Genomic DNA, 24412 nt, shown 5'->3' on the forward strand with positions numbered 1-24412 from the left:
TGTTCCATCTAAGTTGGAACCCTACATTCATTGCTTCAATAAAGTGTGTAAGATTCCTCCTCACAATTTGCTCCGTTTTTCGCATTCAGTGACACCAATCTTCCCTTTTCTGTCCCACTTCACAAAGAAAGGAAGGCATCTTCTTCTGCTTTTCTTATTATAATATTATTACTGTGGCAATATTATTACAGTATATTTTCTTTCATTTGTGAATCTTCTTTGCTTTTATTTATTTATTTGATTTGTCAATCGCTTACAAGATAATAGGTATAAGAATAAACATAAGTATGAATTCAGGAAATAAGTACAAATAAATGGGGACAATAGGATAGGGACAGCAGGCACAATGGTGCTCTTATGCACGCTCCTTACAGACCTCTTAGGAATGGGGTGAGGTCAATAGTAGATAGTTTAAGGTTGTAAGAGTGGGGGTTTGAAGATGTAACAACAGAGTCAGGTAGTGCATTCCAGGCATTGACCATTCTATTCTTCTATGGTGAAGTCGTACTTTTTGCAATCAAATTTGGAGCAGTTTACATTGAGTTTGTATCTGTTGTGTGTTCTTGTATTGTTGCGGTTGAAGCTGAAGTACTCATTGACTGGTAGGACATTGTACCAGACAATTTTGTGTACTATGCTTTAATCCTCTCTCCCTTTCTCCCCAACCTATTTTTACTAGGTGAGAAATAATGTTCCTTCGTCCCTCCCTCCCTCCTTCCTTCCTTCCTTCTTTCCTTCCTTCCACAATATTTAAACTTTAAATTAAAACTTCAGATGGTTCTACTGCCTTGAATGTTACTCCAAGTGGAGCATCTGTTCTTTGATTGGCTTAAAGTGGAGGAGGGGGAGGAAAGATGCTGACCAAACTCACTAAGGGAGTCTCCCTTGGATTCTATCAGGAGATTGCTAGGTGCCAGATTAGGGCTTGATAGTTCCCAGAATTATAGCCTCGTAAATCGGGAATCAGCATATGCCAGAAGTTTATTTCAGTCTATGATTACTGATTATTATATGCACAAAGATGGAAAGATTCGGCATTATCAAGGAACGGTTGGTGAAATCAACAGAATTTGCTAAGATGGCCAAGTTGACTTCTTTGAATAGGAAAAAAATCATTCTTGCTATTCATCAATTACTGGAAATTCCTTATGGACTTCTTATTGGAAAAAAGAAATTGTAACATAGATTTGATAGAAACTAGAAAGAACAGTTTATAGAAAGAAGAGAATGTTGATGTAATCTTAGGGAGAGTTTGATTAAAATTATATATATAATTGCCAAGAGGAAAATCGGAAGCCATTTCTTTATATATATTTTTTCATGTTTTCTATTTTTTATGTTCTTTTTTTTAAATCCCCTTTTTCCTTGCTTCTTCTTTTCCTTTTCAAATTCTTAATAAAAAGCTATTTTTAAAAAATTGAATGAGCATATGTCATCCATGCATGGAAGTCTCTACGGGAGACTTCTAAAATCCAGCGGTAGAATCTTATTGGCAGGATGGAGAGGGAAGTAATTGAATCTACCTCCCTGGGAAGTTTGACAGCACCAAAACGGTGGAAAGGGCCAGTTAAATCAAAACCCCATATCTTTTTACATTGTTGGAAGAATTATCCTTCTGGGGAAAAAGAAACTGGAAACATGGAGGCTATTTGGAAAGATGGTTTAATGGTGGACAGCAGGACCACATGGCTTGAAGCTCCAAAGTGAAAAGGATGATCACATGCTTCAAGGTGAGAAGAGAAGGTCAAGAAGGGCTGAGAGTGCCTGGGCTTTATTACTTTTGTTGGGATTTGAATTGGAGCTTGTATTCTGATTGGTTGTCAGACTCCCATGAGGCCATGCAGGGGCAATTCTGTAGGCTGTCCTGAGTTCCAGGCTTGATTGAGCCTTGCTGGGTGATGATGCGCTGAAAGGGCTCTCGGGCAATTGCTATAGCTTTACCTGGAGAACTTTGTTATGTAAAGTATTCGGCCCAGGCCTTAATGGCCCACCCATTATCAAAGGTGGGGGTGAGCTTCTGCTTCTGAGATGTTTCTGCTCTTGAGTTTCTACTCTTTTTAGGGGAAATATTCTGCCTTTTTAATATTTCCTAGGATATTTCAATTTTATAGGAGAGGGGTGGGTGCTAACTTCCTACAACATGTACACATTTATGCAATGCATGCAATGTGCATTAAGAAATGGCAGGGTTTTGATTACTCAGTCATGCCCACCATTTTGTCCCTCTTGGTTCCCCTAACAGATGTCCAGGATTCCATCAATTTTATTCTAAGAAAATTATAAGAACTGTAAAAACGTTGGTTCTTTTTTTTTAATTAGGCCTCACAAGAACACCTGATATGTCTTTGTTTGGCATAGGTGGGAAGTTTGAGGGGTGGAGCACAGAGCTCCATCGCTCAGGGGCTGTGTTTAAACATGGATAAGACACAAAACCCTGCCGCTGTTGTGGCCGAAATGAAGGAAAGTTATTTAAAACTAGAAGGCTAGTTAAAAATCCAGAAAAGAAGTTGATATCGCTTCAACTGGACCCATTTTCCAACCAGTTTATACGCAAGGGAGAGGCCACTAAAAGCTGCAGGACAGAAAAGCCTACAAACAAAGTAAGTTTTGCCTCAGATTAGCAACCACATTTATTATTATTTTTAACTCTATTGGCTTACCTAGCAACAACAAGGCTTTATGGGCTCACAAATGAGGTTCCCACACTTGGAATCCATTCCCACACAGCACTGGCAGAAAAAGCTGTACTGGGTTAAAGTTCTCTTTTGACTGGGCTGTAAGCCAAAGAGGCGTCCCTCTTAAATCAGTAAACCAGCCTTCTTAAGCAAGATATGTTAAAACCCTTTCTTCCCGTACCTGACCCCTTTCCCTGCCTTCTGATTCATATACTTTACTCACTGTCTAGTTAAATCATTTTGATTTGAAATCATTACTCAAGCTAGAGCTTCTTGGTGGCATGAAAGGCGAATGCTGCTTATGATGGTTTCTGGTGAATAAATGGAATTGATGGCACATGAATCTGCTGGCAATTACCCACAGGGCTACTCTCGCAGCCAAGATGCTGCCAAGGCACTTTTCCAAATTAGATATCTGCAGCAGCCAGCAGCCGCCTGTCCCAGTATTGTGGAAGCATCAGTTCTGTATCGACTGTAACTTAGTTGGTTTGTAGTAGATTACAAGTAGTCCGGAGGTGGTATTCAGCAGGTTCTGACTAGTTCTGGAGAACCGGTAGCAGAAATTTTGAGTAGTTTAGAGAACCGGCAAATACCACCTCTGACTGGAGATTTTACGGTATCCTTCCCCAGCCACGTCCACCAAGCCACACCCACAGAACCAGTAGTAAAAGAATTTGAATCCCACCACTGAGATAGTCCTCAACGTACAACCACAACTGAGCCAAAAATTTACATCATTAAGTGAGTTTTGTTAAGTGACTCACTGCGGGTTGCTAAATTAGTAACACAGCTGTTAAGTGAATCTGTTTATCCCATGGAAGGGCGAAAGACGCAAAAGATGATCACATGGGCCCCGGGACACTTCAACCATCATAAATGTGAGTCAGTTGTCAAGCATCTGAATGTAAATCATGTGACCATGGGGGTGCTGTAACAGTCATAGGTGTGAAAACTGGTCATAAGTCACTTTTTTCAGCGCCGTCATAACTTTGAATGGTCACTAAGTGATCTGTCGTAAGCCGATGACTACCTGTGGTTTAATTTTGAGGAGACAGTACAGTGGATCCTTGAGTCGGGCACAGGCATAAATCCCTGTTTTGCTGTGGATTATTGTCCCATTCCTTAAATGAAAAGTGCAATTTAATGGCAAAATAAAGACTTTTTAAAGAGAGAGAGTGAGGGAGGGACGGAAGAAGGGCAGTGGTGGAATTCAAATTTTTTTACTAACGGTTCTGTGGGAGTGGCTTAGTGGGCGTGGCTATGTGACTGGGTGGGTGTGGCTTTTTTTGCCACCACCACCCCCATTTTTGGGAGCTTCCTAGCCTCAGAGGAGCCTCTGGGCGGGGGCGTTTTTGCTCTCCTAAAGCTCCTCTAAGGCTCAGGAAGAAAAAAAGCAGAGCATGGGAGAGGCACACAGCACCCCTCCAAGCTCCGTTTTGGGAGCTTCCTAGCTTCAGAGGAGCCTCTGGAGGGGGTGTTTTTGCTCCCCAAGGCTCCTCTGGGGCTCTGGAAGGCAAAAAAATGGGGGGGGGGGCTGAGGTCTTGCCTTCCTGGGCCTCAGCAAGGGGAATTTATGCACAGCTGATTGTCAGGAGGGGAAAAAAAAAAGAAACAACTTAGGTGAATGTCAGGCGGGTGGGAATGCGAGCATTGAGCAGGAAGGCAACTGGATCGGCTGAATACCACCACTGAGGGAGGAATGAGAGAGAGAGAGAGAAAGAGAGAACGCTAGGGATTTATCTGAAAGCAAGGATATAAAATGATTGTATGGATTCGGAGCCTCCCAGAATTGGTTGAAAGATGCATGGCTATATAAATGTTTTAAATAAATAAGGAATAGCAAGTTTGTGAAGGCTGTTAGGATAAGAAAAAATAGAGAGAAGGGAGAGCTTATTTTGTACATTTTGAAGAAAAAGAAATTGTCAGCATATTTAATAGGCAGCAGCCATAGACAGTGATTGATAGCAGGAGTAGAAGGAACTGTTTTGCAGGAAACTCTTTCATCCAGTGTTGGCAAGAAAGAAGTTAAAAGTCACTGCAAATGTACTCATTTTTTAAAAAATTTTTTGCCAGTGGTTGGCTTGCCCACTCATGTGTTTTCTTTATTTCACTCTCAGCACAATTTTCTTGGAACAATAATGTGGTTGATGATTTTATCAAAGGAGATTTAGAACCATGACTTGGCATAACTCCATACTTCTGCCAGTCGTGCTGTTCGGAAAGGAGATTTTGTCAACCATATTGTAAGCACCAGAGCTCATTGTCAAAGTTTATTTGATCAAATGATTGAACAGTAGAACTTTTCCTTTAAAAGGCTTGATTAATAACTAATTACTGGATATTCTTACAAAGCTGCTGTGGTTGAATCCATTATGCCTGTTGCACAGAATCTGAGAGAAACAGTTTATACCAGGGGTCGCCAACCTTTTGGACTTCAGGGACCACCAAACTCATAATTTTAAATCCCGGGAACCACTAACTGGTTCTGTGGGCATGGCCTAATTTGTGAGGGTAGCTTGGTGGTCATGTGACTGGCTGGGCATGGCTTGTATGTAAATATCATAAATATTTATATAAATAATGATTTTTTTTATTTTAAAAAAGCAACTTTTACCCAAAATCAGGCAAAGCAGGCAGGTAGATTGAGTTGCTCACAGAATCACAGATTCACTTAGAGATCTGTGTTTCTGCCATCGGCTAGCTGAATCTGTCACAAAAAATTTGCTTGCAAGCAAACTGATAACATTTGCTAGCAAGCAAACTCATAAAATTAACTCACAACACACCATGTATGTAAATATTGATTTTTTATATATATATATAAAAAGAGAGCAACTTTTATACAAAAGCAGGCAAAGCAGGCAGACAGATTGAGTTGCTCACAGAATCAGATTCACTTAGAGATCTGTTTTTCTGCCATCGGCTACCTGAGTCTGCACTGCTTCAGTCCTAATTAAAGTTCAGCTCTGCTTTTAAGATCTAAAGATTAGCTAGAAAGCAAGAAATCCAACGATTTCCTGCTTTCTAGCTAATCTAAATCTCCCGGCACAGCAGAACAGCTGATGGTCAGAAAAAGGAAAAATAGCAGCTTATCGGGCAAGTTTGCCAGGTAAGGAGTGAGTGGGTGGGGAGGGTTCCTGTGGGCCATGTGGGCAGCGCAGCCTTGTGTTCCTGAGCAGCCTGGATTAATTGCTTTGGGGGGTGCTCTGGGAGTGACATTTCTCTGCGGACCACCAAAATGTTCTCACAGACCACCAGTTGGCCGCAGCCCACCGGCTGGCAACCACTGATCTAGAAGACGTGGAAATCAACTGTGACTTCTGAGATGTGATTCCTCTATTTCAGACCCAGAGAAGAGCAATCAGCAGCTTCCAGTGGGATATATGATTTGCCAGGAGAAAACTAAACTTGCTCTCCCAATGAAGCAAAAGCAAAAGTCTCTATATGAATCAACTTTGATAACGTATGTCCATAGATATGATGCAAGCCACCAATTACCAGTAGATGGCTTTAAGAGAGATTACCAGATTTAACAGAAGATGGTTAATGAAAGCCTTAGAATTTTCCATGTTGAGAGATACTATATCACAGAGAGATAGATACTGTATGTGCAACAACAGATGTCCATAAGTTGGATCCCTTTATGAGAAAATGTCAAAGCAATTAGCTGATTATTAGAGGCATTGTTATGTACTGGACAGCTTAGCCTTCGTCCATCGAAAGTTGTTAGCCGTTATTAGCCATTTTGCAATCTTTATGTGACTACAAATTCTTAAGTCTGAGCAATATATATATATATATATATATATTCACTTGTTCCTCTAAAAGGTTACAAATAGATGCTGCTTTCATGCATTCATACGTAAATAAATTGCTGTGAAAGAGAGCAAAGGGCACCAGCATCTTTTTTGCACATTTGTGTCTTTAAAAACTACCCGTCCTTTCTCAATATGATTGCCTGCGTCCATTGGCTTGTGACGAAGTTTTTCTTCTATATTATCTTCTGTCTGCATGGGTGCCCTAGTTATTTATATATACACATTTATTTTGCTGAAATAAAAGGGGTTATTAATGAACAGTAGCAGCACAATGAACAATGTTTGTACTTATTGAAAGCAGTGATAACACCATATGTTCCTATGCCGAAAACCATATATAAGTAAACAGCAAATCTACATAAATTATGGCACAAGCATTGGTACATATTTGAAATATGAAGAGATATAGTTTGTCTAAAGGGTTTATTTGATGTTGCTTCTTCTCTGAAATTATTTCACTGGATATTTTAAAAATGTATTTCAAATAATAAAATAGTCACTCAGAATCCTGGTTGACTGGAACAGCACACAAGCCCCAGCAAACAAATAAACAAACAAGACTAAAACATTGTTAATGCTGCCATATTATTAATGTTGTCAGTATTCATCTTTTTTTTAGTTTCGCTTTTTTTGTTTGTTTTCTTTTCTTCAGTACTCTAGGCAGATGGTCCAGCTTATTTCAGTACAAGTTCTTTCTTTCCTTGAAAAAGAATAACTGGTTTCACAATGAAACAGACAGACAATTAATTCAAATATTGCCTACCATTGTAGTGACTTCTTACACATAGACTTAGATCTACAGAATATACTCTCAATGTAAATGTTCAGCTTCTTTGAATTGTTATGTGTTTTATGTGCTTCAAAAAACTGAGGAAAGCTTTAATTCAAAGATTTGATTTGAAATCAGTTCAGTCAAATCAACCTTTCAAACTGAATCGGAAAATCAAATCGAATGGTTTTCTGACTCAGTCTGAATTGTTCAATTGGACTCAATAAACTATCCCCAAAGATTGAATCAATGGAGAATTCAGCCAAATTGTTTAAGTCGGAGCTCTCAAATTCACGGCCTGCAGGCCGGATGCATCATGCAATGACCACACCCAGTTTAGCAAAGGGGGGAAAAGTCCCAATACGTCACATGATGATGCCATGACAACGCAAGTTTGACACACCTGGTTTAAGCACCCTTGATGCTCTGATTTCCTTAATTAAGTCTACACGCAAATAATACCAAAACATGAAACGTGCCTTTGATGTCTTGATTGGAGACAGGTCTCTGTTTCAAGCCAAGCCAATGTTTTGAAGCAGATCACTCTAATGATCAGAATCAAGGTGGCTCTCCAAAGGAGTAACTCTTTGCACAGGCCAATGGGCAACATGGAATCTTCATGATGTTGAATCCCTGATTTGCATTGCCAGTGATGAAGGATGCTTGGATGTCTATGGAGATTCTCAGTCATCCAGGTCATGGTTGTTCCAAAGGTGGTTTTTCAAGAGGCAACTGGACTTTCTGGTTTTTTTCTCAGAATACATTTTGCTCCTCATTCAAGAAGTTTCTTCAGCTTCTCCAGAGCTGAAGAAGCTTCTTAGTTGAGAAGAGAAATGTCTTCAAAGAAAAAAACCAAAAAATCCAGTTGCCTCTTTAAAAAGCTTCTTTGGGACAAGCATGCTTAGAATTACAATCTAACATCATGTTGTCAGTCCTATTTCCAATTTTATGGGAAAAAAAATAACTCATTGCAGGAGATTCTGTGTTTTTATACAAATACTTTTTAAATCTAAGGCATATTTTACCTAATCAGACAGTCTTACCCAGAGGTCATGTATTTTTTGCTAACTTTTCAAAAGAGTCCTTAATCTATTAAAGGAATACCTCCCACGCAGAATTTCTAAAAATAAAAACACAGTGTCTCTTGGCTGCAATCTGGCAAGAATATTTTTGATTATTGCCTTGAAATTGATATTCAACAAATAGACATTTTTTTCTGCATGAGACAAGTAGAATTACAGCAAAACCAGACATTATATAAAGTAGAGAAGAAGTTCATAATATTTTTCAACAAAATGTGGCATGTTTAAATGTGCCATAGATTGTTATGTGAGCAAAATTGCATTTACTGAACCTGTTAATTCTTAGTTCTCCAGGTTATTAAACTGGATTATTTAAACATACTTGTTAGTCCTTACTTCAGCCATGTCAAACATGACTTCATGCTCTCTCCAAAACTAAAGACCAAGTCACAGAAAGGCTACATGAAAATGGGGAGCCTATCCATTCAGGTTTTATCACCCCAGTGAATAAGTGAAAAATGAACAGACAGAATTGGTAGGCATGCTGTCTGCAGTGGCACCAACTCATATCATCTCACTTCATTCATTCATTCATTCATTCTCTATCAGCAAGAGCAAAATTAAAAAAAACACAAATGCAAAAGGAAATGAAAGCCTCCTGGCTAGCTTTGGAGAGCTCATATAAAGCTCTCCAAAGCTAGCCAGGAGGCTTCCATTTCCTTTTGCATTTGTATATAAAGGTCAACAAATGATTCATCTGATCATCTGAACTTGCCCTGGTGCATGAAGATGAATGAATATCAGGGAAAAGGGACTGAATTTTATTACGAAAATAGATCCAGAGGATCTCTTTTCCTAACCATAATGACAATTCTTTGTCAACCATCTCCATAATGTCACTTGCTTATTCCATTCCTGCAATATGGCAAGGTTTTGTATTTGTGTCCTCATTCTCACCACAATGCACAGCTTGCTAGCCTCCTTCCAGGAAGAAGAAGGGAAACATGACTTCAACATCAGTTGCTGCAATCACTCTTTTGTTTTCAAATGACCTCCAGCAAACTTGCCAAGCATGAACATAGCAGCTAATTGATGGACAGGGTTGATTGCTTCCCCCTCTTCTATACTTGAAGCAGCTTCAAGTTAAAAACCAGAGGCAGCAACATCAAATGTCTAATGAGACTAATAGAGCAAAAAGAATAGCAGCAACAGGAGTCCAACTGAATAGTACATTTTACATGACACTGTCTCTGCACCACATAACCTGTGACCCCAGAATTCTGTACAGCCCTTAGAATTAAGGCCTTTCCCTTTATTATATCATAAAGGGAATATATCTATTTAATATTACATGTTTTGACAGCAGCAAGAATTGTATTTGCACAGCACTGGAAAAATGAAAAAACACAGAAGAAGATATAATTTAAAAAATACTTGACTGTGCAGAAATGGACAGATTGACATTAAAGATGAAAGAAAAAGATACAGAATATTTTCAAACATGGGACTTGTTTTACCAATGGTTGGATAATAAGAGGTAGAAATTGGGTACTGGAAAAGTACTATTATGTAAGCAAATTGATCCAGACAATGCGCTGTTCACAAAGCACTTACGTATGTAAAGAGAAAAGGTATAAATAAATTGTTAAAAAAACACTAAGGTTCTTCCCCAGATCACCCCTAGAATATAAGGGTAAGTGTGATTGATGGAAAAAACTACTAAGTATATAAGGATAATAATTAGTCATTGTATTTAACATATTTGGGTCCGGATTGGACTACAGTATGTTTTAGAGTGCAATGTTTAGCGAACCACTCAAGGGTGACCTTGGTCTTGAAAGAGTCAAAAACATGTGGCCTATATCATCTACATTTAAATCTGAAGTCTATGCCCATAGACTTTTTAAATAGACAACAAGCTAAAAATGCTTCATATTCTAAGGTACATTGCTTTGTGCTAATTTTTCTACTTTTATCGACTGTCCATATTATCAATTTCCATTTCCCTGAACTAGAAAATAAGAAAAGAACAAAAATAACTCTGCTTATGGTGGCCATATTATTAGAGCATTATGGAGCAGTGGTGGGATTCAAAATTTTTTATTACCGGTACTGTGGCCATGGCTTGGTGGGACGTGGTGTGGCTTGGTGGGTGTGGCAGGGGAAGGATACTGTAAAACCTCCATTCCCTCCCACCCCACTAACCTGCTTTCCAGCTCCATTCTCCTGGGCATGGCAACAAAAGAAGACCCAGCCACTCATCTGGGACTCGGGAGGCAGAGAATAGATGGGGTCAGGGCCAGTCAGAGGTGATATTTGCCAGTTCTCCAATTTACTCAAAATTTCCGCTACCGGTTCTCCAGAACTGGTCAGAACCTGCTGAATACCACCTCTGTTGTGGAGGTTCTGATAGTCCTTACATACATCCCACATAAAATCCCATTAGATTTTAAAGGGCTTTAGCTGGCATATTTAATTTCTTCCTGCTGAGAAGCAGTGGAAATTAAGCATTGAACAATCCATCCAAAATCCCATTCACTGGGATTCCATATTCTTAATTCTGTACAGGATTCTGACCATTGAGCTGGCAATAGCAACCATTCTTTGAACGGAGAAAAATGTTGCTACCATCCCTATTTATCTCCTTCCAAAAACTGTGTGCCTACAATGGTTGCAGGATATTATGCCAGAGACATATGGACATCTGTAAGCCTTTTGTAAAAAAAAAAAAATTTAAATCACAAGCCTGGCTTTCTTGTCTGGATTTTGTAAATGCCCAGCTTTGTGAAACTACAGCAGGTGCTGCTCAATAGCATATTGACACAAAAAATAATGTTTATTTTAAAGGATGCCATTGTGCACTACAGCCAATCACCTATTGTTTCAGCAAACACAGAATTTCTCTCTCCTCCATTTTCCCTGTATGTCTATTTCTGCAGGCATTGGGAAAAGAGAGGCACACAATTTCTGATAATAACTATCAGATTAAATGTGGTGCACACATTGAATGTTTTATGGACCATCATGTCTTCATTCTAAAGTTGAAGACCAGCATCATCTCTTTATTCCACAGAAGAAAGTATAAACTATAGAATTTAAAACTGCTCTGAGTACCACGATCTATCAGCAATGATATTAATAGAAATGAATGTCTCAATAGTGGCTGATTGACAGTTCTTCTGCCAAACAACACTAAGCAAAATCGTTCCAAGACTGAAGCAGTTCTTTTTCACATGGCTCAGATCTGCCAACTTCAAAGCCACTTCATATCAAATCCAATGAAAATACGGTACAGAAAACATTGAACGTGATATGATCAAACAACTAGAAATAGAGGAGGCATATAACAATAGCACTTAGACTTATATACCATTTCACAGCGCTTTACAGCCCACTGTAAGTGGTTTATAGAGTCAGCATATTGCCCAACAATCTAGGACTTCATTTTACTGACCTCGGAAGGATGGAAGGCTGAGTCAACCTTGAGCCAGTGAGGATTGAACTACTGGCAGCCAGAAGAATGAATCTGCAATACTGCATTCTAACCACTACTCCACCACACCTCATCCAATTCAGGATCATGATTATAATCTTATCTCTGTATATGTATGCGTACACATACAAACAAGATGCTTTATGATCTCCATATAATTATTTCCATATAATTGTTGAAAACATGTGAAACCTATTCCAACAAGTCCCATGTCAAGCCAACTGATGAGAAAATCCCCCTCAAGATTACACAACATTTAACAATGTTTCATACGCATACATATATAAATGTAAATGCCTCTCTGCTTACCAGGACAACTGTGACCTGGATGATTGAGAATCTTCATAGTCATCTACTTATGAAAAAGAACATTGAACATTGAGTCAATTGAATAAAACCTAAACTAACATGAGAAGAAATGAATAGGTGCATTTATGTTAATTGAATACGGAAGCTTCCTTTGACATGCCACTCTTAGTTGGTTGAACCCATGCTGTACAAACACACAGACACACTATTCTTCATCTCTCCTATTCCACATCCAGCAAATATAAAAGCTTAAAGCTTTTGTAAAGCTGTACATTTCATTACTCTCCCTGTCATTCTCCAGTTCAATTGACATTCTTATCGTTTGTACAATTAAGATGCCTCAGCATGAGAAGATAGTTTTAATATTTACTTTACCCAATCCCCTCCACTGGAAAGAAAATGCTAGGTTGCATTGATCAAATCCCCATTTTTAAAGCAGAGAATTCTTGGGTGCCCACAGAAAGCAATGAACAGGCACACATGCAGATACTGTACAGAACTTTTATCAGCAATTTTAAAGAATCCAATACCATTATTATTTGGCCGTGCTTCTATTAGCATTTTAAAAAAATGAAGTGGGTGGAAAATTACCATAAAGTTTAAATGGATAGCTAAGAAATCCTTGCAACACATTCTGCTGTGCTAGGGAAATGAACCATAAGGTTGGAATATATGCTAGTCTAAAATTCTTCTCCACAATTAAAAATAACCTAGAATGACCATTGGGTGCAATTCCCTATAGGGATCACAAAGAAATCATGCTCGAAGCACAGTTTGTTGTAGATAATGGATGTGCATCTTTTGTATTCCAGGGCAGGTGATTTATTAAATATATACATAAATAAATACATAGCTAATTGATGTGGTTAATGATAAAGCAAGAGATTATCTAGAACGCAAACATTGTAACATACAAGATTGTAATATATCAGATCAGACCATTAAATCATACAGACCAATGTGGGTTAGACCAGGAATGAAGCCAACCTTGTGGTATCAGAGGATCCTTTGTCTATGCATATGGTTACCTGAAGAGCTGTTTGCTATGCAATCCCAGAATGAAAAAAAAAGCTCATTCTTGAATGCTATTATTAAATGGACAATTTAGATAATGACCTGGGCTTCATCATTAGTTCATTGGGGCATCCTGTCTTCTGCTGTAGTTGGACCCAGCCTGGGAAATCTGAACATACAGTAGCAGCCATGCTATTTTTACAGGACAATTAGAGCACATCAATGAAGGAAAATATATGTGTCCTGAGATAACATTGTGAGATCTGATTTGGGTCGGTCACTGGGACCTGAGGATTACTCTTTAGTCTTTTTAATCTTTAGTTACTGCAGACCACAATTTATGGAACGCCCTGGACCTCATTCTATCTGCTGGAACATGAAGTGCCGTCTGTTATTGTGTTCTAAGAAAGACAAATTCTTATCTAATTTTCCATATCTATCTCCGCTTAAGTTATTGCTCCATGAACACAGATATCCTGGTGAATGAGTTTTTGGAACATAGAACCAGAAGATTCTCTGGAAAAAGAATGTGGAAGCCACTGGTCTGCTTTGAAACTCTTAAATAAGTCTTTCCTAACGTTTCTGTGAACTGGAAATGTCAATGATTAAAACAGAGACCTTTTGCATTCCCCCAAGCTATGGTCTATTGAGCTGTGAAAATTATGTAAAGGGATGCCCTCTAGACATATTTGTCCACAACTTCCATAATTCCTAGAGAAGACAGCAAAAAATATCTACAGGCAAAAGCCAAAATGTGGAGATATTTGCTGGAGTCAAATTAAATGAGTCTTCACATACTTTCATCTACATTGCTTAAGAATCCTATTGATCAAATCAGTTGACTTAAAAAACTGCAAAGGGAAAATAATATTCATGTATGAAAGGTCTTCAAGTCCTTATGGTTTTTCTGCTTCTTCTTTAGGTCTCCTTTCACCTGGTTTGGTTGAAATGTACTAATTTATACTGACTGAAATCGCACACGAGAACTTTTCACTCATCTGAACAGACCGATATCTCATTAAAGGTTCTCACAACCAGTTTGTGCACTTCACCTAAAAATTCTCTTTGATACCATCATGCTTTTGCTATTGCTTAAATTGATTGCTAGGGGCTGACATAATATTAAACGTGGTTTCTTTACTACTAGCCAATAGGTAGAAAAATAGATTTTCTAAGTGTCAGAATGCTCCAGAAAGCCATTTTACAATCTAGAAAAAGAACAGTGTGCCACCCACGCTAGTTTTTACAAAGACAGGGGTGGCTCATGATCAAGCCAAGTGAATATGAACACAAGAAAGGCTTGGTGAGCATGTTGCTTTAATGCCAAAAAACAAACAAACCCAAGAACATTTCAACCAAAAAGAAAAAAGAAGAGGAAAAACTGCTAAGATCATTGGGGGTGGGGGAATTCCATGAAAAGCAAACATAGAATAGGATGTCAGGAGAAAAAAATAATCCAAAATTAATATGAAGACAATGACTGTTTGAGGTCAATTCAGGTTCATAAACAAAACAAAAACTTCAATCTTCTGTCAAAAAGGACCAGAAAAAAATGGAAGAGGTCAGATGGTTCCCCCTTACCACCATCATCTTTGCAGTATTTGTCCATCCAATGCCATGCATCACCTCACAGATTTCAAGCTTAATATCCTTTTTAGCGCATAAAACTACCAACCGCTTTTCTTATCCATCCTTTCTCTCTCTTCTAGAACTTCAGATTAGAGGTTTTTTTTAATTTTGGAATATAGTGTACTCATGGACTTTAATTGGTCAGTTATCCTAGGAGCTTGATGGCCTGTGGATAAGTGAGATAGACAAATATTCTTCACACAGCAAATGAAAACACAGCACAGCATTGAATGTATTGAACCTTAAGGGGAGAAAGCAAAAGTTAAAAAAGGAAACAAAAGCTAAAATGGAAACTGTGACTTAAGTAAGACACAGGGACATGAAAGGTGTTCTGATCTTGTAATATACATTTTTTTAAAAAATTAAACCACCCAGAGTCACTTAGGTGAGATGGGTAGTGTAGAAATGTGATCAATCGATAAATAAAAGTTTAAAAATTCACATCCCTTTTTCATGATCATCTATACCAGTGCCAGAATAAAACTTAGCCTTATTCAGACATGCTGAATGTGCTTTGTTGAATTGGGGCTCTTTGGATGAATGTGTTGACAATAAAACTGAGGTCAGTCACTTGTGAAATCTATTTATGCCCACAGGGAAGGGGCATGTGTTTGACTGTCCAGCTTGCCCAAGCTTGTTTGCGGAAAGGTCTTTGTGCTACAGAGGCAAGCAAATGATCCTTCTGATGTACGAAATGTTACAGGAACGATTAGGGCTATTTTTACCAACTCTGCCCAATTTGGGCAGTGAATTTTCTCCCTCCAATGCCTACCCTACACTAGAACTACTAGCAGCTGTCTATTGCTCAATAATAGTTCAGGATAGAGCCCTTGAATCAACTGCAACCCAGGATTACTCTTCGGCTTTCGTTCTGGAAGTCGCTCAATATATGGATAGATTTTTCCTAAACTTGCAAGTTGCTTAGGTTTGGCTGAACTAGACCAGGTCATTACTTTGTTGAAAGGAGGCAGACTGAGCCCAAAGAAGATACCTGCTCAAGTCCCTCACCTTTTCCCTCACTATAGTGCCCCCAGGTGGGGAGGCTGGTTCTGACTATACCTTGGTAGGATCAAGAATTCTATGTGCTTAATATTTTGAACCACAGTAGATACTTTTCTTTCTTGTAACCAGGGCTTCCCTTCATATTATAGGAGTGTGAAGACACCAGTTGGTTTGGCAGCCCAGCCCAGAAAAAGGGGTTAGTCCATGGAGTCCAAAAAGGTAAATGTATCTCGTGCAAAACAATATGAATTCCTTCCACATATATAATTCATTGATACAAGACCTGGTTATGATTTCTAGATCTGTGATCTAAAAGGTATTAGATACATTTAATAGGATAGCTCTAGATGCAACTTCTTCAAGTTCAGAAGCATTGCACCTCAGAATAGTCTATACACTCTGTGGTAATAAATATACTTCTTTATGTATGTTTATATTCACAAATATTCATTTTAGAGAGGTAGAATTTAAAATGGATGCTATAGAATTTTTAGCAGAATCTTATGATTTGACTTTCATTCATATATGGTAAAGATAGCCTACAAATCCTCAATAATATGTACAACATCCATTCTGGGTGTTATTTTTTTCTCCTTGTTTAATTCAGCTCACATGAAACCCAATATTTTCTCCTTTTTCTCCTTTTTATCTTAAGGGGAAGAAAACTTTAGATTTTGTTTATGGCATTAAACATCTTGGAATAATTATATTAAGGCTTCTAGAAGCATTCAGGAAGGAACCTGTAAATCTTATCTAGAGCTGACTTCTATGGATATAAAATTAGGATTTCCAGTGTGAAATGTCTGCTTTATTGGTCCTGATCTGAAATCATGTACCCTGACAAATGAAAATTCATTGAATCTAAGCATGAACCTGGTGCTTTTGTTCCATTAGAATGAGATAAAATTTCCCCATTAAACCATTAAGCTTTTTTTTAATGAATGTATGAAAGCATTTGTTGGTCCATACTCCCACCACAAGGAATAAAAGACATAGATTCTTGATTAGAATTTGTTACAGAATTACTCTTCAGGGACTTGGTAACTCTTCATTTTCTACTAGATAATCTTTCTTTGCATAATTAGCCCCCCTAATTAACCTCCATATTCCAAGATAGGCATTCTTGAGTGAGTTTCTGTTAAGTTCTTCGGCATTACCATCTACAGGAACAACAGTAGTATTTCTTTCTTCTCCAGTGCTGCCCATCTCTTCTGTGCTGTGCTGTTTGTTTTCATCTGCTGACTCGTTCATTATTGGATCTCCAGATTCTGCCTCCTTGGGCATCTCCTCCATTGAAAAGGGTGGTTGACCTCCGTCACAGTCTTTCTTCTCTTCTTCTCTAAGTTCCTCTTCCAGATCTTCATAATTACTCTGTTTCCTTGTCTCAATAAACTTGACCACACAATACGTGATGGAGCCTACAGTGTTTACTACCACGCCTACTATGAACAGCTTTGTGGGTTCCACATCATTGAACGCTACCATACCAACTGTGATGGTTGCAATGCTCTTCACAACACCAACAAAACTAGTGGTTACAGCTGAGTTAATGTAAGTGCAATGAAGGGTTGTAAAATTCATGGCGCAGCCCAATAAGACACAGGCAAAAAAGATGAATGTCATGAGGGGATCTTTCCATCCTGGGAACGACCAGATATTAATGGCTTCCATGCTGACAAAGGCCAATAGGATGAGAAAAGGTGTGGCTGAAACTGCAATGGCATATTGGGCTGTCAGAGGCCCATAATCGCTATCTGCACTCATCTTTTGAATCACCACCAAATATCCTGCATGTACCAACACAGCCAGAACTCCAGTCACATACCCAATGGGATCACCAGTCAGGTCACCCGCACCTGCCAATTTTGAAAGAAAGAGAGAGAAAATTAAATACACTTTAAATATATTTTGTCATTGTTATATGAACTACATCAGTAGAAGATAGGCTTTAATGAGGTATTAGCTACAAGCGTTTTAGGATACATGGAATAAACTGCTAAGAACTATCAATTTACTTGGGAACTGCTTGGGAATAATTCCCTCAACACTGTCCAACTATTTACGAAGTTTGCACTATTATTACTATTAATCTTCTCATCACTCCTTATCACCCATCCCCTTCTACTTGTGACTGTATGCTTCATCACTTGTATCCTTACGATTTATATTGACTGTTTCCTAGTAGGATTTGATTGTTGATTGTATCCTATGACTATTATTACGTGTTGTACCTTATGATTCTTGATTAATGCATCTTTTCTTTTATGTATACTGAGAATATTTGCACCAAGACAAATTCCTTGTGTGTCTAACCACACTTGGCCAATACAGAATTCTATTCTATTCTATTCTATTCTATTCTATTCTATTCTATTCTATTCTATTCTATTCTATTCTATTCTATTCTGTTTTTGCACACTTATTAAGTGTTGTACCTGATGATTCTTGATTCTTGGTGAATGTATCTTTTCTTTTATGTATACTGAGAGCATTAGCACCAAGACAAATTCCTTGTGTATCCAATTTTATTCTATTCTATTCTATTCTATTCTATTCTATTCTATTCTATTCTATTCTATTCTATTCTATAAATATATCTGGCCAATGCTGGAAAAAAAGTTGAACTAGAAAAGTTTTGAACAAATCTGATAAGGGAAACTTTATATTCCTGTATTAATTTATGAATGTTCTGCTTTCAGGAAAGGCAATAAAACTTTTTCTTTTGGTGATTACAGTTCCAAACATCCTTAGTTAACAGAACCAATGCAAAGATCAGTGATAATGGAAATGTTTGTTGAAAAGATCTATAGGATAACAATCTGCTCTAATTCTACATACTGATAACCATTCATCAAATTTATCTACCGATAACTGAAATAAGGTACAGCATGGGTAAAGAGAATCTAAAATGCACAACCTATCAGAAATAGACTGCTTCAAACTCAAAAATGAATCATAAATTATAGAAACCAGATTCTGAAGCTGCATTCATTCTTAGACATAACTTAATTTTGCAGAGCTAATACCAATTAGGATTTATTTTGAATGGTAAACTATCTATGGTTTAAGAATGTTAGATTGAGACACAGCAGTGACTATCTGGATTAGGGTTATTATTGTGAAATTATTATTTTTTTATTTTATCTTAATCCAACTTTTAGAGATAATACTCTTAAAAGCATCATTGGAAGCCCTAAATCAGGCAAAGCTAATCTGTACAAAATTCACAGGTATTGCTTAGAACCATCTTTAATTAATTTTACTGTTCCAATGATTTGCAAGAAAATTCAATGTAGAAGTGTCTGCACAATGAGGATTAATTTTTCTCTCATTTAATGGGCGTGGTGTTATCCAATGGAACAGAATACTGTTCAGTATTCAGGTTAGATAAAGAGGAGAATTTCACCAACTTTCCTAAATTAAACTACAAAATTTACTCCAATAAGATGAAAAGATGATTATCTCTCTCTTTTTTTAGGAATTAGTCAAATTTAAGATATAAAATTTTCTCAGTTTAATAACAATAATTCAAATCCAACAATAATCAAACATAATTGCTTTAATATTAAACATTACAAACAATATAACAATTTAATAAGAGGGGGTGATATTTTTTAAAAGCTGCTTAAAACCAATCAAAACTAACTATAAATTAAGCTGTAGTCATGATGGCTATGAAATGCTTTTCGTATCTGAGGCAGCATTTCTGAACACCAGCTGCTAAGAAATAACAAGAAAGGGCTATTGGCCACATGTCCTATTTGTGATGGCCCCAGAAGCAGCTGGTTGGCTACTATGGAAACAGAATTGTGGACCATATTGGCTCTTTGATCTGATCCAACATGGCTATTATGTTCTTATGACTGTAATTAAGAATTAAAGCATAGGAGTGAGCAGAATTTTCTTCAAGTGGCAAGGTTCTCCTCTCTTCATTTGGTCGGATTATCAAACTAGAGACACAGAATCAAAAGTTAGAGGCAAAATCAGGACATTTTTTGCTACTGCTGTATAGGAAAAAAAATTATAAAAAGACAGCACGGATAATCTCAGTAATACAAAGAGATGTTCACAATTGTATCCGGAGACCTATTTCAAATACTTCTCATTGCTGGGTATTTCTAAGGAAGCATAGCATAACTATAGCAGTATATCCTTAGATAACTCATACCACCAAAAAAAAAAAAACCCTAAGCATAAAAAAGAGCTTCAACAATGAAACTGTGTTTTGTATCTTTCCTTTTCTTATAATTTCTTTTAAAAATACAAATAAATGAAAATACCTAATAACGTTCGTTTAGAACAGTTGTGAAAGCAATACCACTGGGAGCATGTAGACTCAGTATTAATATTTACAAAGATCTTATATCGCAGAAACATACGTGAAAATTTAGTTATCTGTTGTTGTTGCTTCAGAATGTAGTCAGATCTGTTTAGAGGGTGCATGTTTAGTTAGTGATCAAATTTTCACAAATTTCCAGGCAAAACAAAAATATTGTGCCCCCATTAGAAAATAAACACAAACCCTCTTTTTAATAATAATAATAACAAGAGGATGTCACTTAGAACTGCCTGAACATTTTATTCATTTATATTCAGCTCAGACCATTTTTATGTCAACCTGAAAGCAACAGGCAATCAACCCAAGATTTTAACATTACTGTATGTTTCGATCCCTCACCCGCCTCGCTGTACTTTGCACCAGAAAGTGTGGTAACTCAATTATTGCCTCCTCCATCCCTCCCTGCCCTTCTATTAAGGTGATGATAATAGACTTTAATTAAGGATTATAGAAGCAATGACACTGCCCAGGAGATCCATGATGCAGCTTTTCACAAGAGTTTCTTCTCATCCTTGGCAAAAGCTTGTAATGTGACAGAGGAAGTTAGGCAGCTTTAAGTAACAGGAGGATGAAGAAGGGGGGAAAAAGCAGAATTGGGGAAAACCAGCTGGATCACTTCAAGTACCGGCTCTTCTGTACAAAAAGTAATACCCATGAAGGATAAGAATCATCCATAATCCATAACTGCTACTATTATTTGTGGGAAAGTATATTTCGTTATGAATTAAAAGTTGTTGTACCCACCAGTGTGTATGTATGTGTGTGCGCGTGTATATATATATATATATATATATATATATATATATATATATATGTGTGTGTGTGTGTGTGTGTGTGTGTGTGTGTGTGTGTGTGTGTGTGTACACACACACACACACACACACACACATACACGCATACATACATACATATATATATATATGGCAGCCAAAAAACAACATGTGACTGCTTCAGCCTTCATAAGCTGAAGGATAAATGAGCATTTATCATGGGAGAAAAAGCACATGGGAACCCCATAAACTTTTATTATTGAAAGACAGAGGAAGTGTGCTATGAGCTGGTATGGAATCAAAAGCAGAAAGTAGCACAGCTGAACTAAGGTTAGAAATGGACAGCTTCACACAGTGCATTATTACATTTTTAGCCAGGATACATCTAAGGCTATAGAAGGAGGGAAGGCAGGTTACTTTACCTTAAGGTTTGTGCACACAGCTGTATATATTAAGCATTTCTATTTTTGCCAGGCACCAGTAACTGAATGGCCTTCATATCTGCCCCATGCATTTGGTTCACATAGGGTTGTGCCTTCTAAGCACATAGGGTTGTGCTTAGGAAGCAGCAGGTACCAGAAGACCTGAAGTCTTGCCAGCAGAATATGGGGGAGACCAAAAGAAGACTCTGCTAATTGTATGTAGCTTTGGGAGGAGGCACGATGGGGAAAAGCAAAGGCCAGGACTTTGATGGTTTGCTCTTCATATCCCAAAGTACCAATCAAAGCCTTAAAATGTGTAGAACGGAGGCTGTAAGGTTTTTTTGGGGGGGAGGTAGAATTAGGTGAGAAAAAAGGGGGCCAAAGCATGTGGAGTGTGAACAGCACCTATCCTGGTAGGAATGGAAGAGAATTTAAAACAACACACAAGAAAGGACATCAGGACGCAAAGATATGAACTATGAGAAGACAGACTGAAAAATTAATGGGATGGTGGGGGGAGAATACTTGTTGTTGAGCACAGCAACTATGAGGTGGTTGGTCTAGAGTCCCATAGGAGTGTAATCATAAACCAGGGAAACCTGGAAGGGGTAAGACATAACTGGTGGGAGCAGGGGAAGAGGAAAGCAAATGAAGATTGAAGAGGGGGCTGGTGGGGTGGTGGTAGGTTGAGCAGAGAGAGAGGAGATAGAAGGTGAAATGTGTGTGCCAAGGTTTGGGGTGGGAGCAAGTATGAAAAGAATGACAGGAAGGGGGATTATATGGAGGGCAATAGTGGAGGGAAGGGGGGAGGGCCGGGAGAAGGGACAGAGCAGGAATTACAAAACTCCTGGTGCAAGGAAAGGGAGCTGGGCTGCCGAGGAGCCGCGTGGCGCCTCTTCCTCTGGCTCGCACTCACCTGCCAGAGCAGCCCCGCAGGTGGTGATAAGGACGGCCACCGACACCCCGAGGGAGGGGATGCCGTTCTTGAGCACCAGGACGCCGATGAGGAGGGTGACGAGGGGCAGGCAGCGCTTGAAGACCACGTACATGGGCAGGCTGAGCCCGCGCAGGGACCAGAGGGTGAGGCTGGACTGCAGCGTGGAGAGGAGCGTGGCCCCAGCGAAAGCGCGCCCCAGGCTGAAGCTGAAGGGCGGCATTTGCAGGGCGCCCCGCCGCCGCAGCACCTCCAGGCTGAGCGCCGCCGTGGAGCTGGTCAGGCACTGCAGCACCGTCAGAAAGGTGAAGTGGTAACGGTTGAGGAGAAACTTCAGCAGGATGTTGAGAGAGCCGGAGAAAACCCCGTGCGCCACCGCCACGGAGATGCCCAACGCGCGGCCCCGGCACAGCTGCATGCTGCCCCCACCACCACACACACACACCACACACACACACACACACACACACCGGCTCCTAACCGCCCAAGCCGTCGGCGCTCCGCTCCCGCCTCTTTCTCTCTCTCTCTCTCTCTCTCTCTCTCTCTCTCCCTCAGGCACGGGAAAGAGCGGCGCTCCTTTCCTGGCTGGGAGCCTCCGGGGGTGCCAGGGGGCTCCGCGCCTGAGCAGCTTTCGGAAAGAAGCAAGAGACAACTTTGCCGGCAAGCCCCCGAGCGCAGCCGCTTGACGGCGGAGGGCTTAGCGGCGGAAGGGGGACGGTCGGTGATCAATCGTGGTGGGCGGCAGGGGGGGCAGGATCCGCTGGGAAATGTCTCCGCAGACTCGGCCACCGGCAGCCTACCAGATCCCCCAGCTGCTGTTGCTGACGCAGAGGGGGGCTGGGTGCCCCGGCGCTTCCCATTACCTTAATGAAACGGGGACAATCGGAAGAGCGTATTGGCCGCGCTTCCCACTTGACCCGCTGAGATTGTTCTGGCTTTTATGAATCACGGGTCTGCTTTGTTCCTGGAAGAAAAAGGAAGGAGAGGAAGAGTGGGGCTGAATTTTTTTTTTTTTTAAAGGTCCGAGGGTGGGGCGACCCTCCCCCCCTCTCCCCACGTGTTAAATAAATAAATATATATTTTAATGCACAAAACTCGACGGTTGCCTTTGCCGTGTCTCGTCAGCACAAAAAAAACCACTCACTCACCCGGGTTCGCCCTTGCACCGCAGGAGCGCGGTGGCAAAACAAAGCGAAAACCGGGCTGCGAAACCCGGTTCCCCGTCGATGCTTTTCCGCGCACAATTTGCTAATGGAATAGCCATCCGTCCTTATTCAATTAATTAGGGTTAGTGTCCTTATACGGAAATGCAAATATCGATCCAGCCGAGTTTGGCCGGTTTTCTGCCAAGCTCAAGAAACAGGTGCTTCGAAAGTAGCGGCGAGAGTTAACCCTTTGAGGGGAAGTAGCTTGGATTAGGCGCGGGGCAAGCAAGACCGAGGAAGGTAACCAAAGCGCACGGGAAGCAAATCTTAAGCAAATCTTTTGTGCATGTAGGATATTCTCATTCTCATTCTCTCTCTCTCTCTTGTTCTCACTCTCTCTCGTTCTCTTTCCCTCTCCCTCCCTCCCTCCCTCTCTCTCTCTCTCTCGTCCTCTCCCTCTCTCGTTCTCTCCCTCCCCCTCTCTTGTTCTCTCTCCACTCTCTCGTCCTCTCTCTCGTTCTTTTTCCCTCTCCCTCCCTCCCTCTCTCGTTCTCTCCCTCTCTCGTTCTCTCCCTCCCTCTCTCTTGTTCTTCTCCACTCTCTCTCTCGTCCTCTCTCTCGTTCTCTTTCCCTCTCCCTCCCTCTCTCTCTCGTTCTCTCCTTATCTCGTTCTCTCTCCCTCTCTCTCTCGTTCTCTCTCTCTCTCTCGTTCTCTCTCTCGTTCCCTCCCTCTCCCGTTCTCTCTCTCTTTTTCCTCTTTCCAAATTCCTCTTCGAAATAACTTCCCACTTTAAAGTGGGGGAGAGGGGGAAGGCGAAAAAAGTGGGGGGGAGGCGAAAAGAAGAAGAAACCGCCGCAAAGGAAGAAGAAACCGCCGCAAAGGGAATGAGCAAAGATTAGTTGCCCTGAAGTGATGGGAAGCGATCGTATTCCAGTAGTAAAAGGAAGCGAATCACAGACAGGCGACGCTCCGGAGTCACTTATAATTTATAGGACTGGAAGAGCCTTCTTCAGCAGCCTTACAGGGAATGGTAGCCCGCGACATCTAGAAGGCACCAGGATTGGGAAAGG

At 39.8% G+C, this 24412-nt stretch overlaps 1 protein-coding gene across 1 annotated transcript; it reads right to left on the bottom strand.

Annotated features, from left to right (window-relative positions):
* Positions 1 to 16531: 16531 nt before the first annotated feature.
* Positions 16532 to 22614, bottom strand: SLC35D3 (solute carrier family 35 member D3). The gene is made up of 2 exons (XM_026705414.2): positions 22179 to 22614; positions 16532 to 17587 (listed from the first exon to the last, which is right to left on the bottom strand). The coding sequence occupies exons 1-2, from the start codon at positions 22612 to 22614 to the stop codon at positions 16761 to 16763; spliced, it is 1263 nt and encodes a 420-aa protein (XP_026561199.1). The 3' UTR covers positions 16532 to 16760.
* Positions 22615 to 24412: the final 1798 nt, after the last annotated feature.

Source organism: Pseudonaja textilis, chromosome 1, assembly GCF_049901715.1.
Source record: "Pseudonaja textilis isolate UNSWEBS1 chromosome 1, rPseTex1.2, whole genome shotgun sequence".
NCBI classification, from domain to species: domain Eukaryota; kingdom Metazoa; phylum Chordata; class Lepidosauria; order Squamata; family Elapidae; genus Pseudonaja; species Pseudonaja textilis.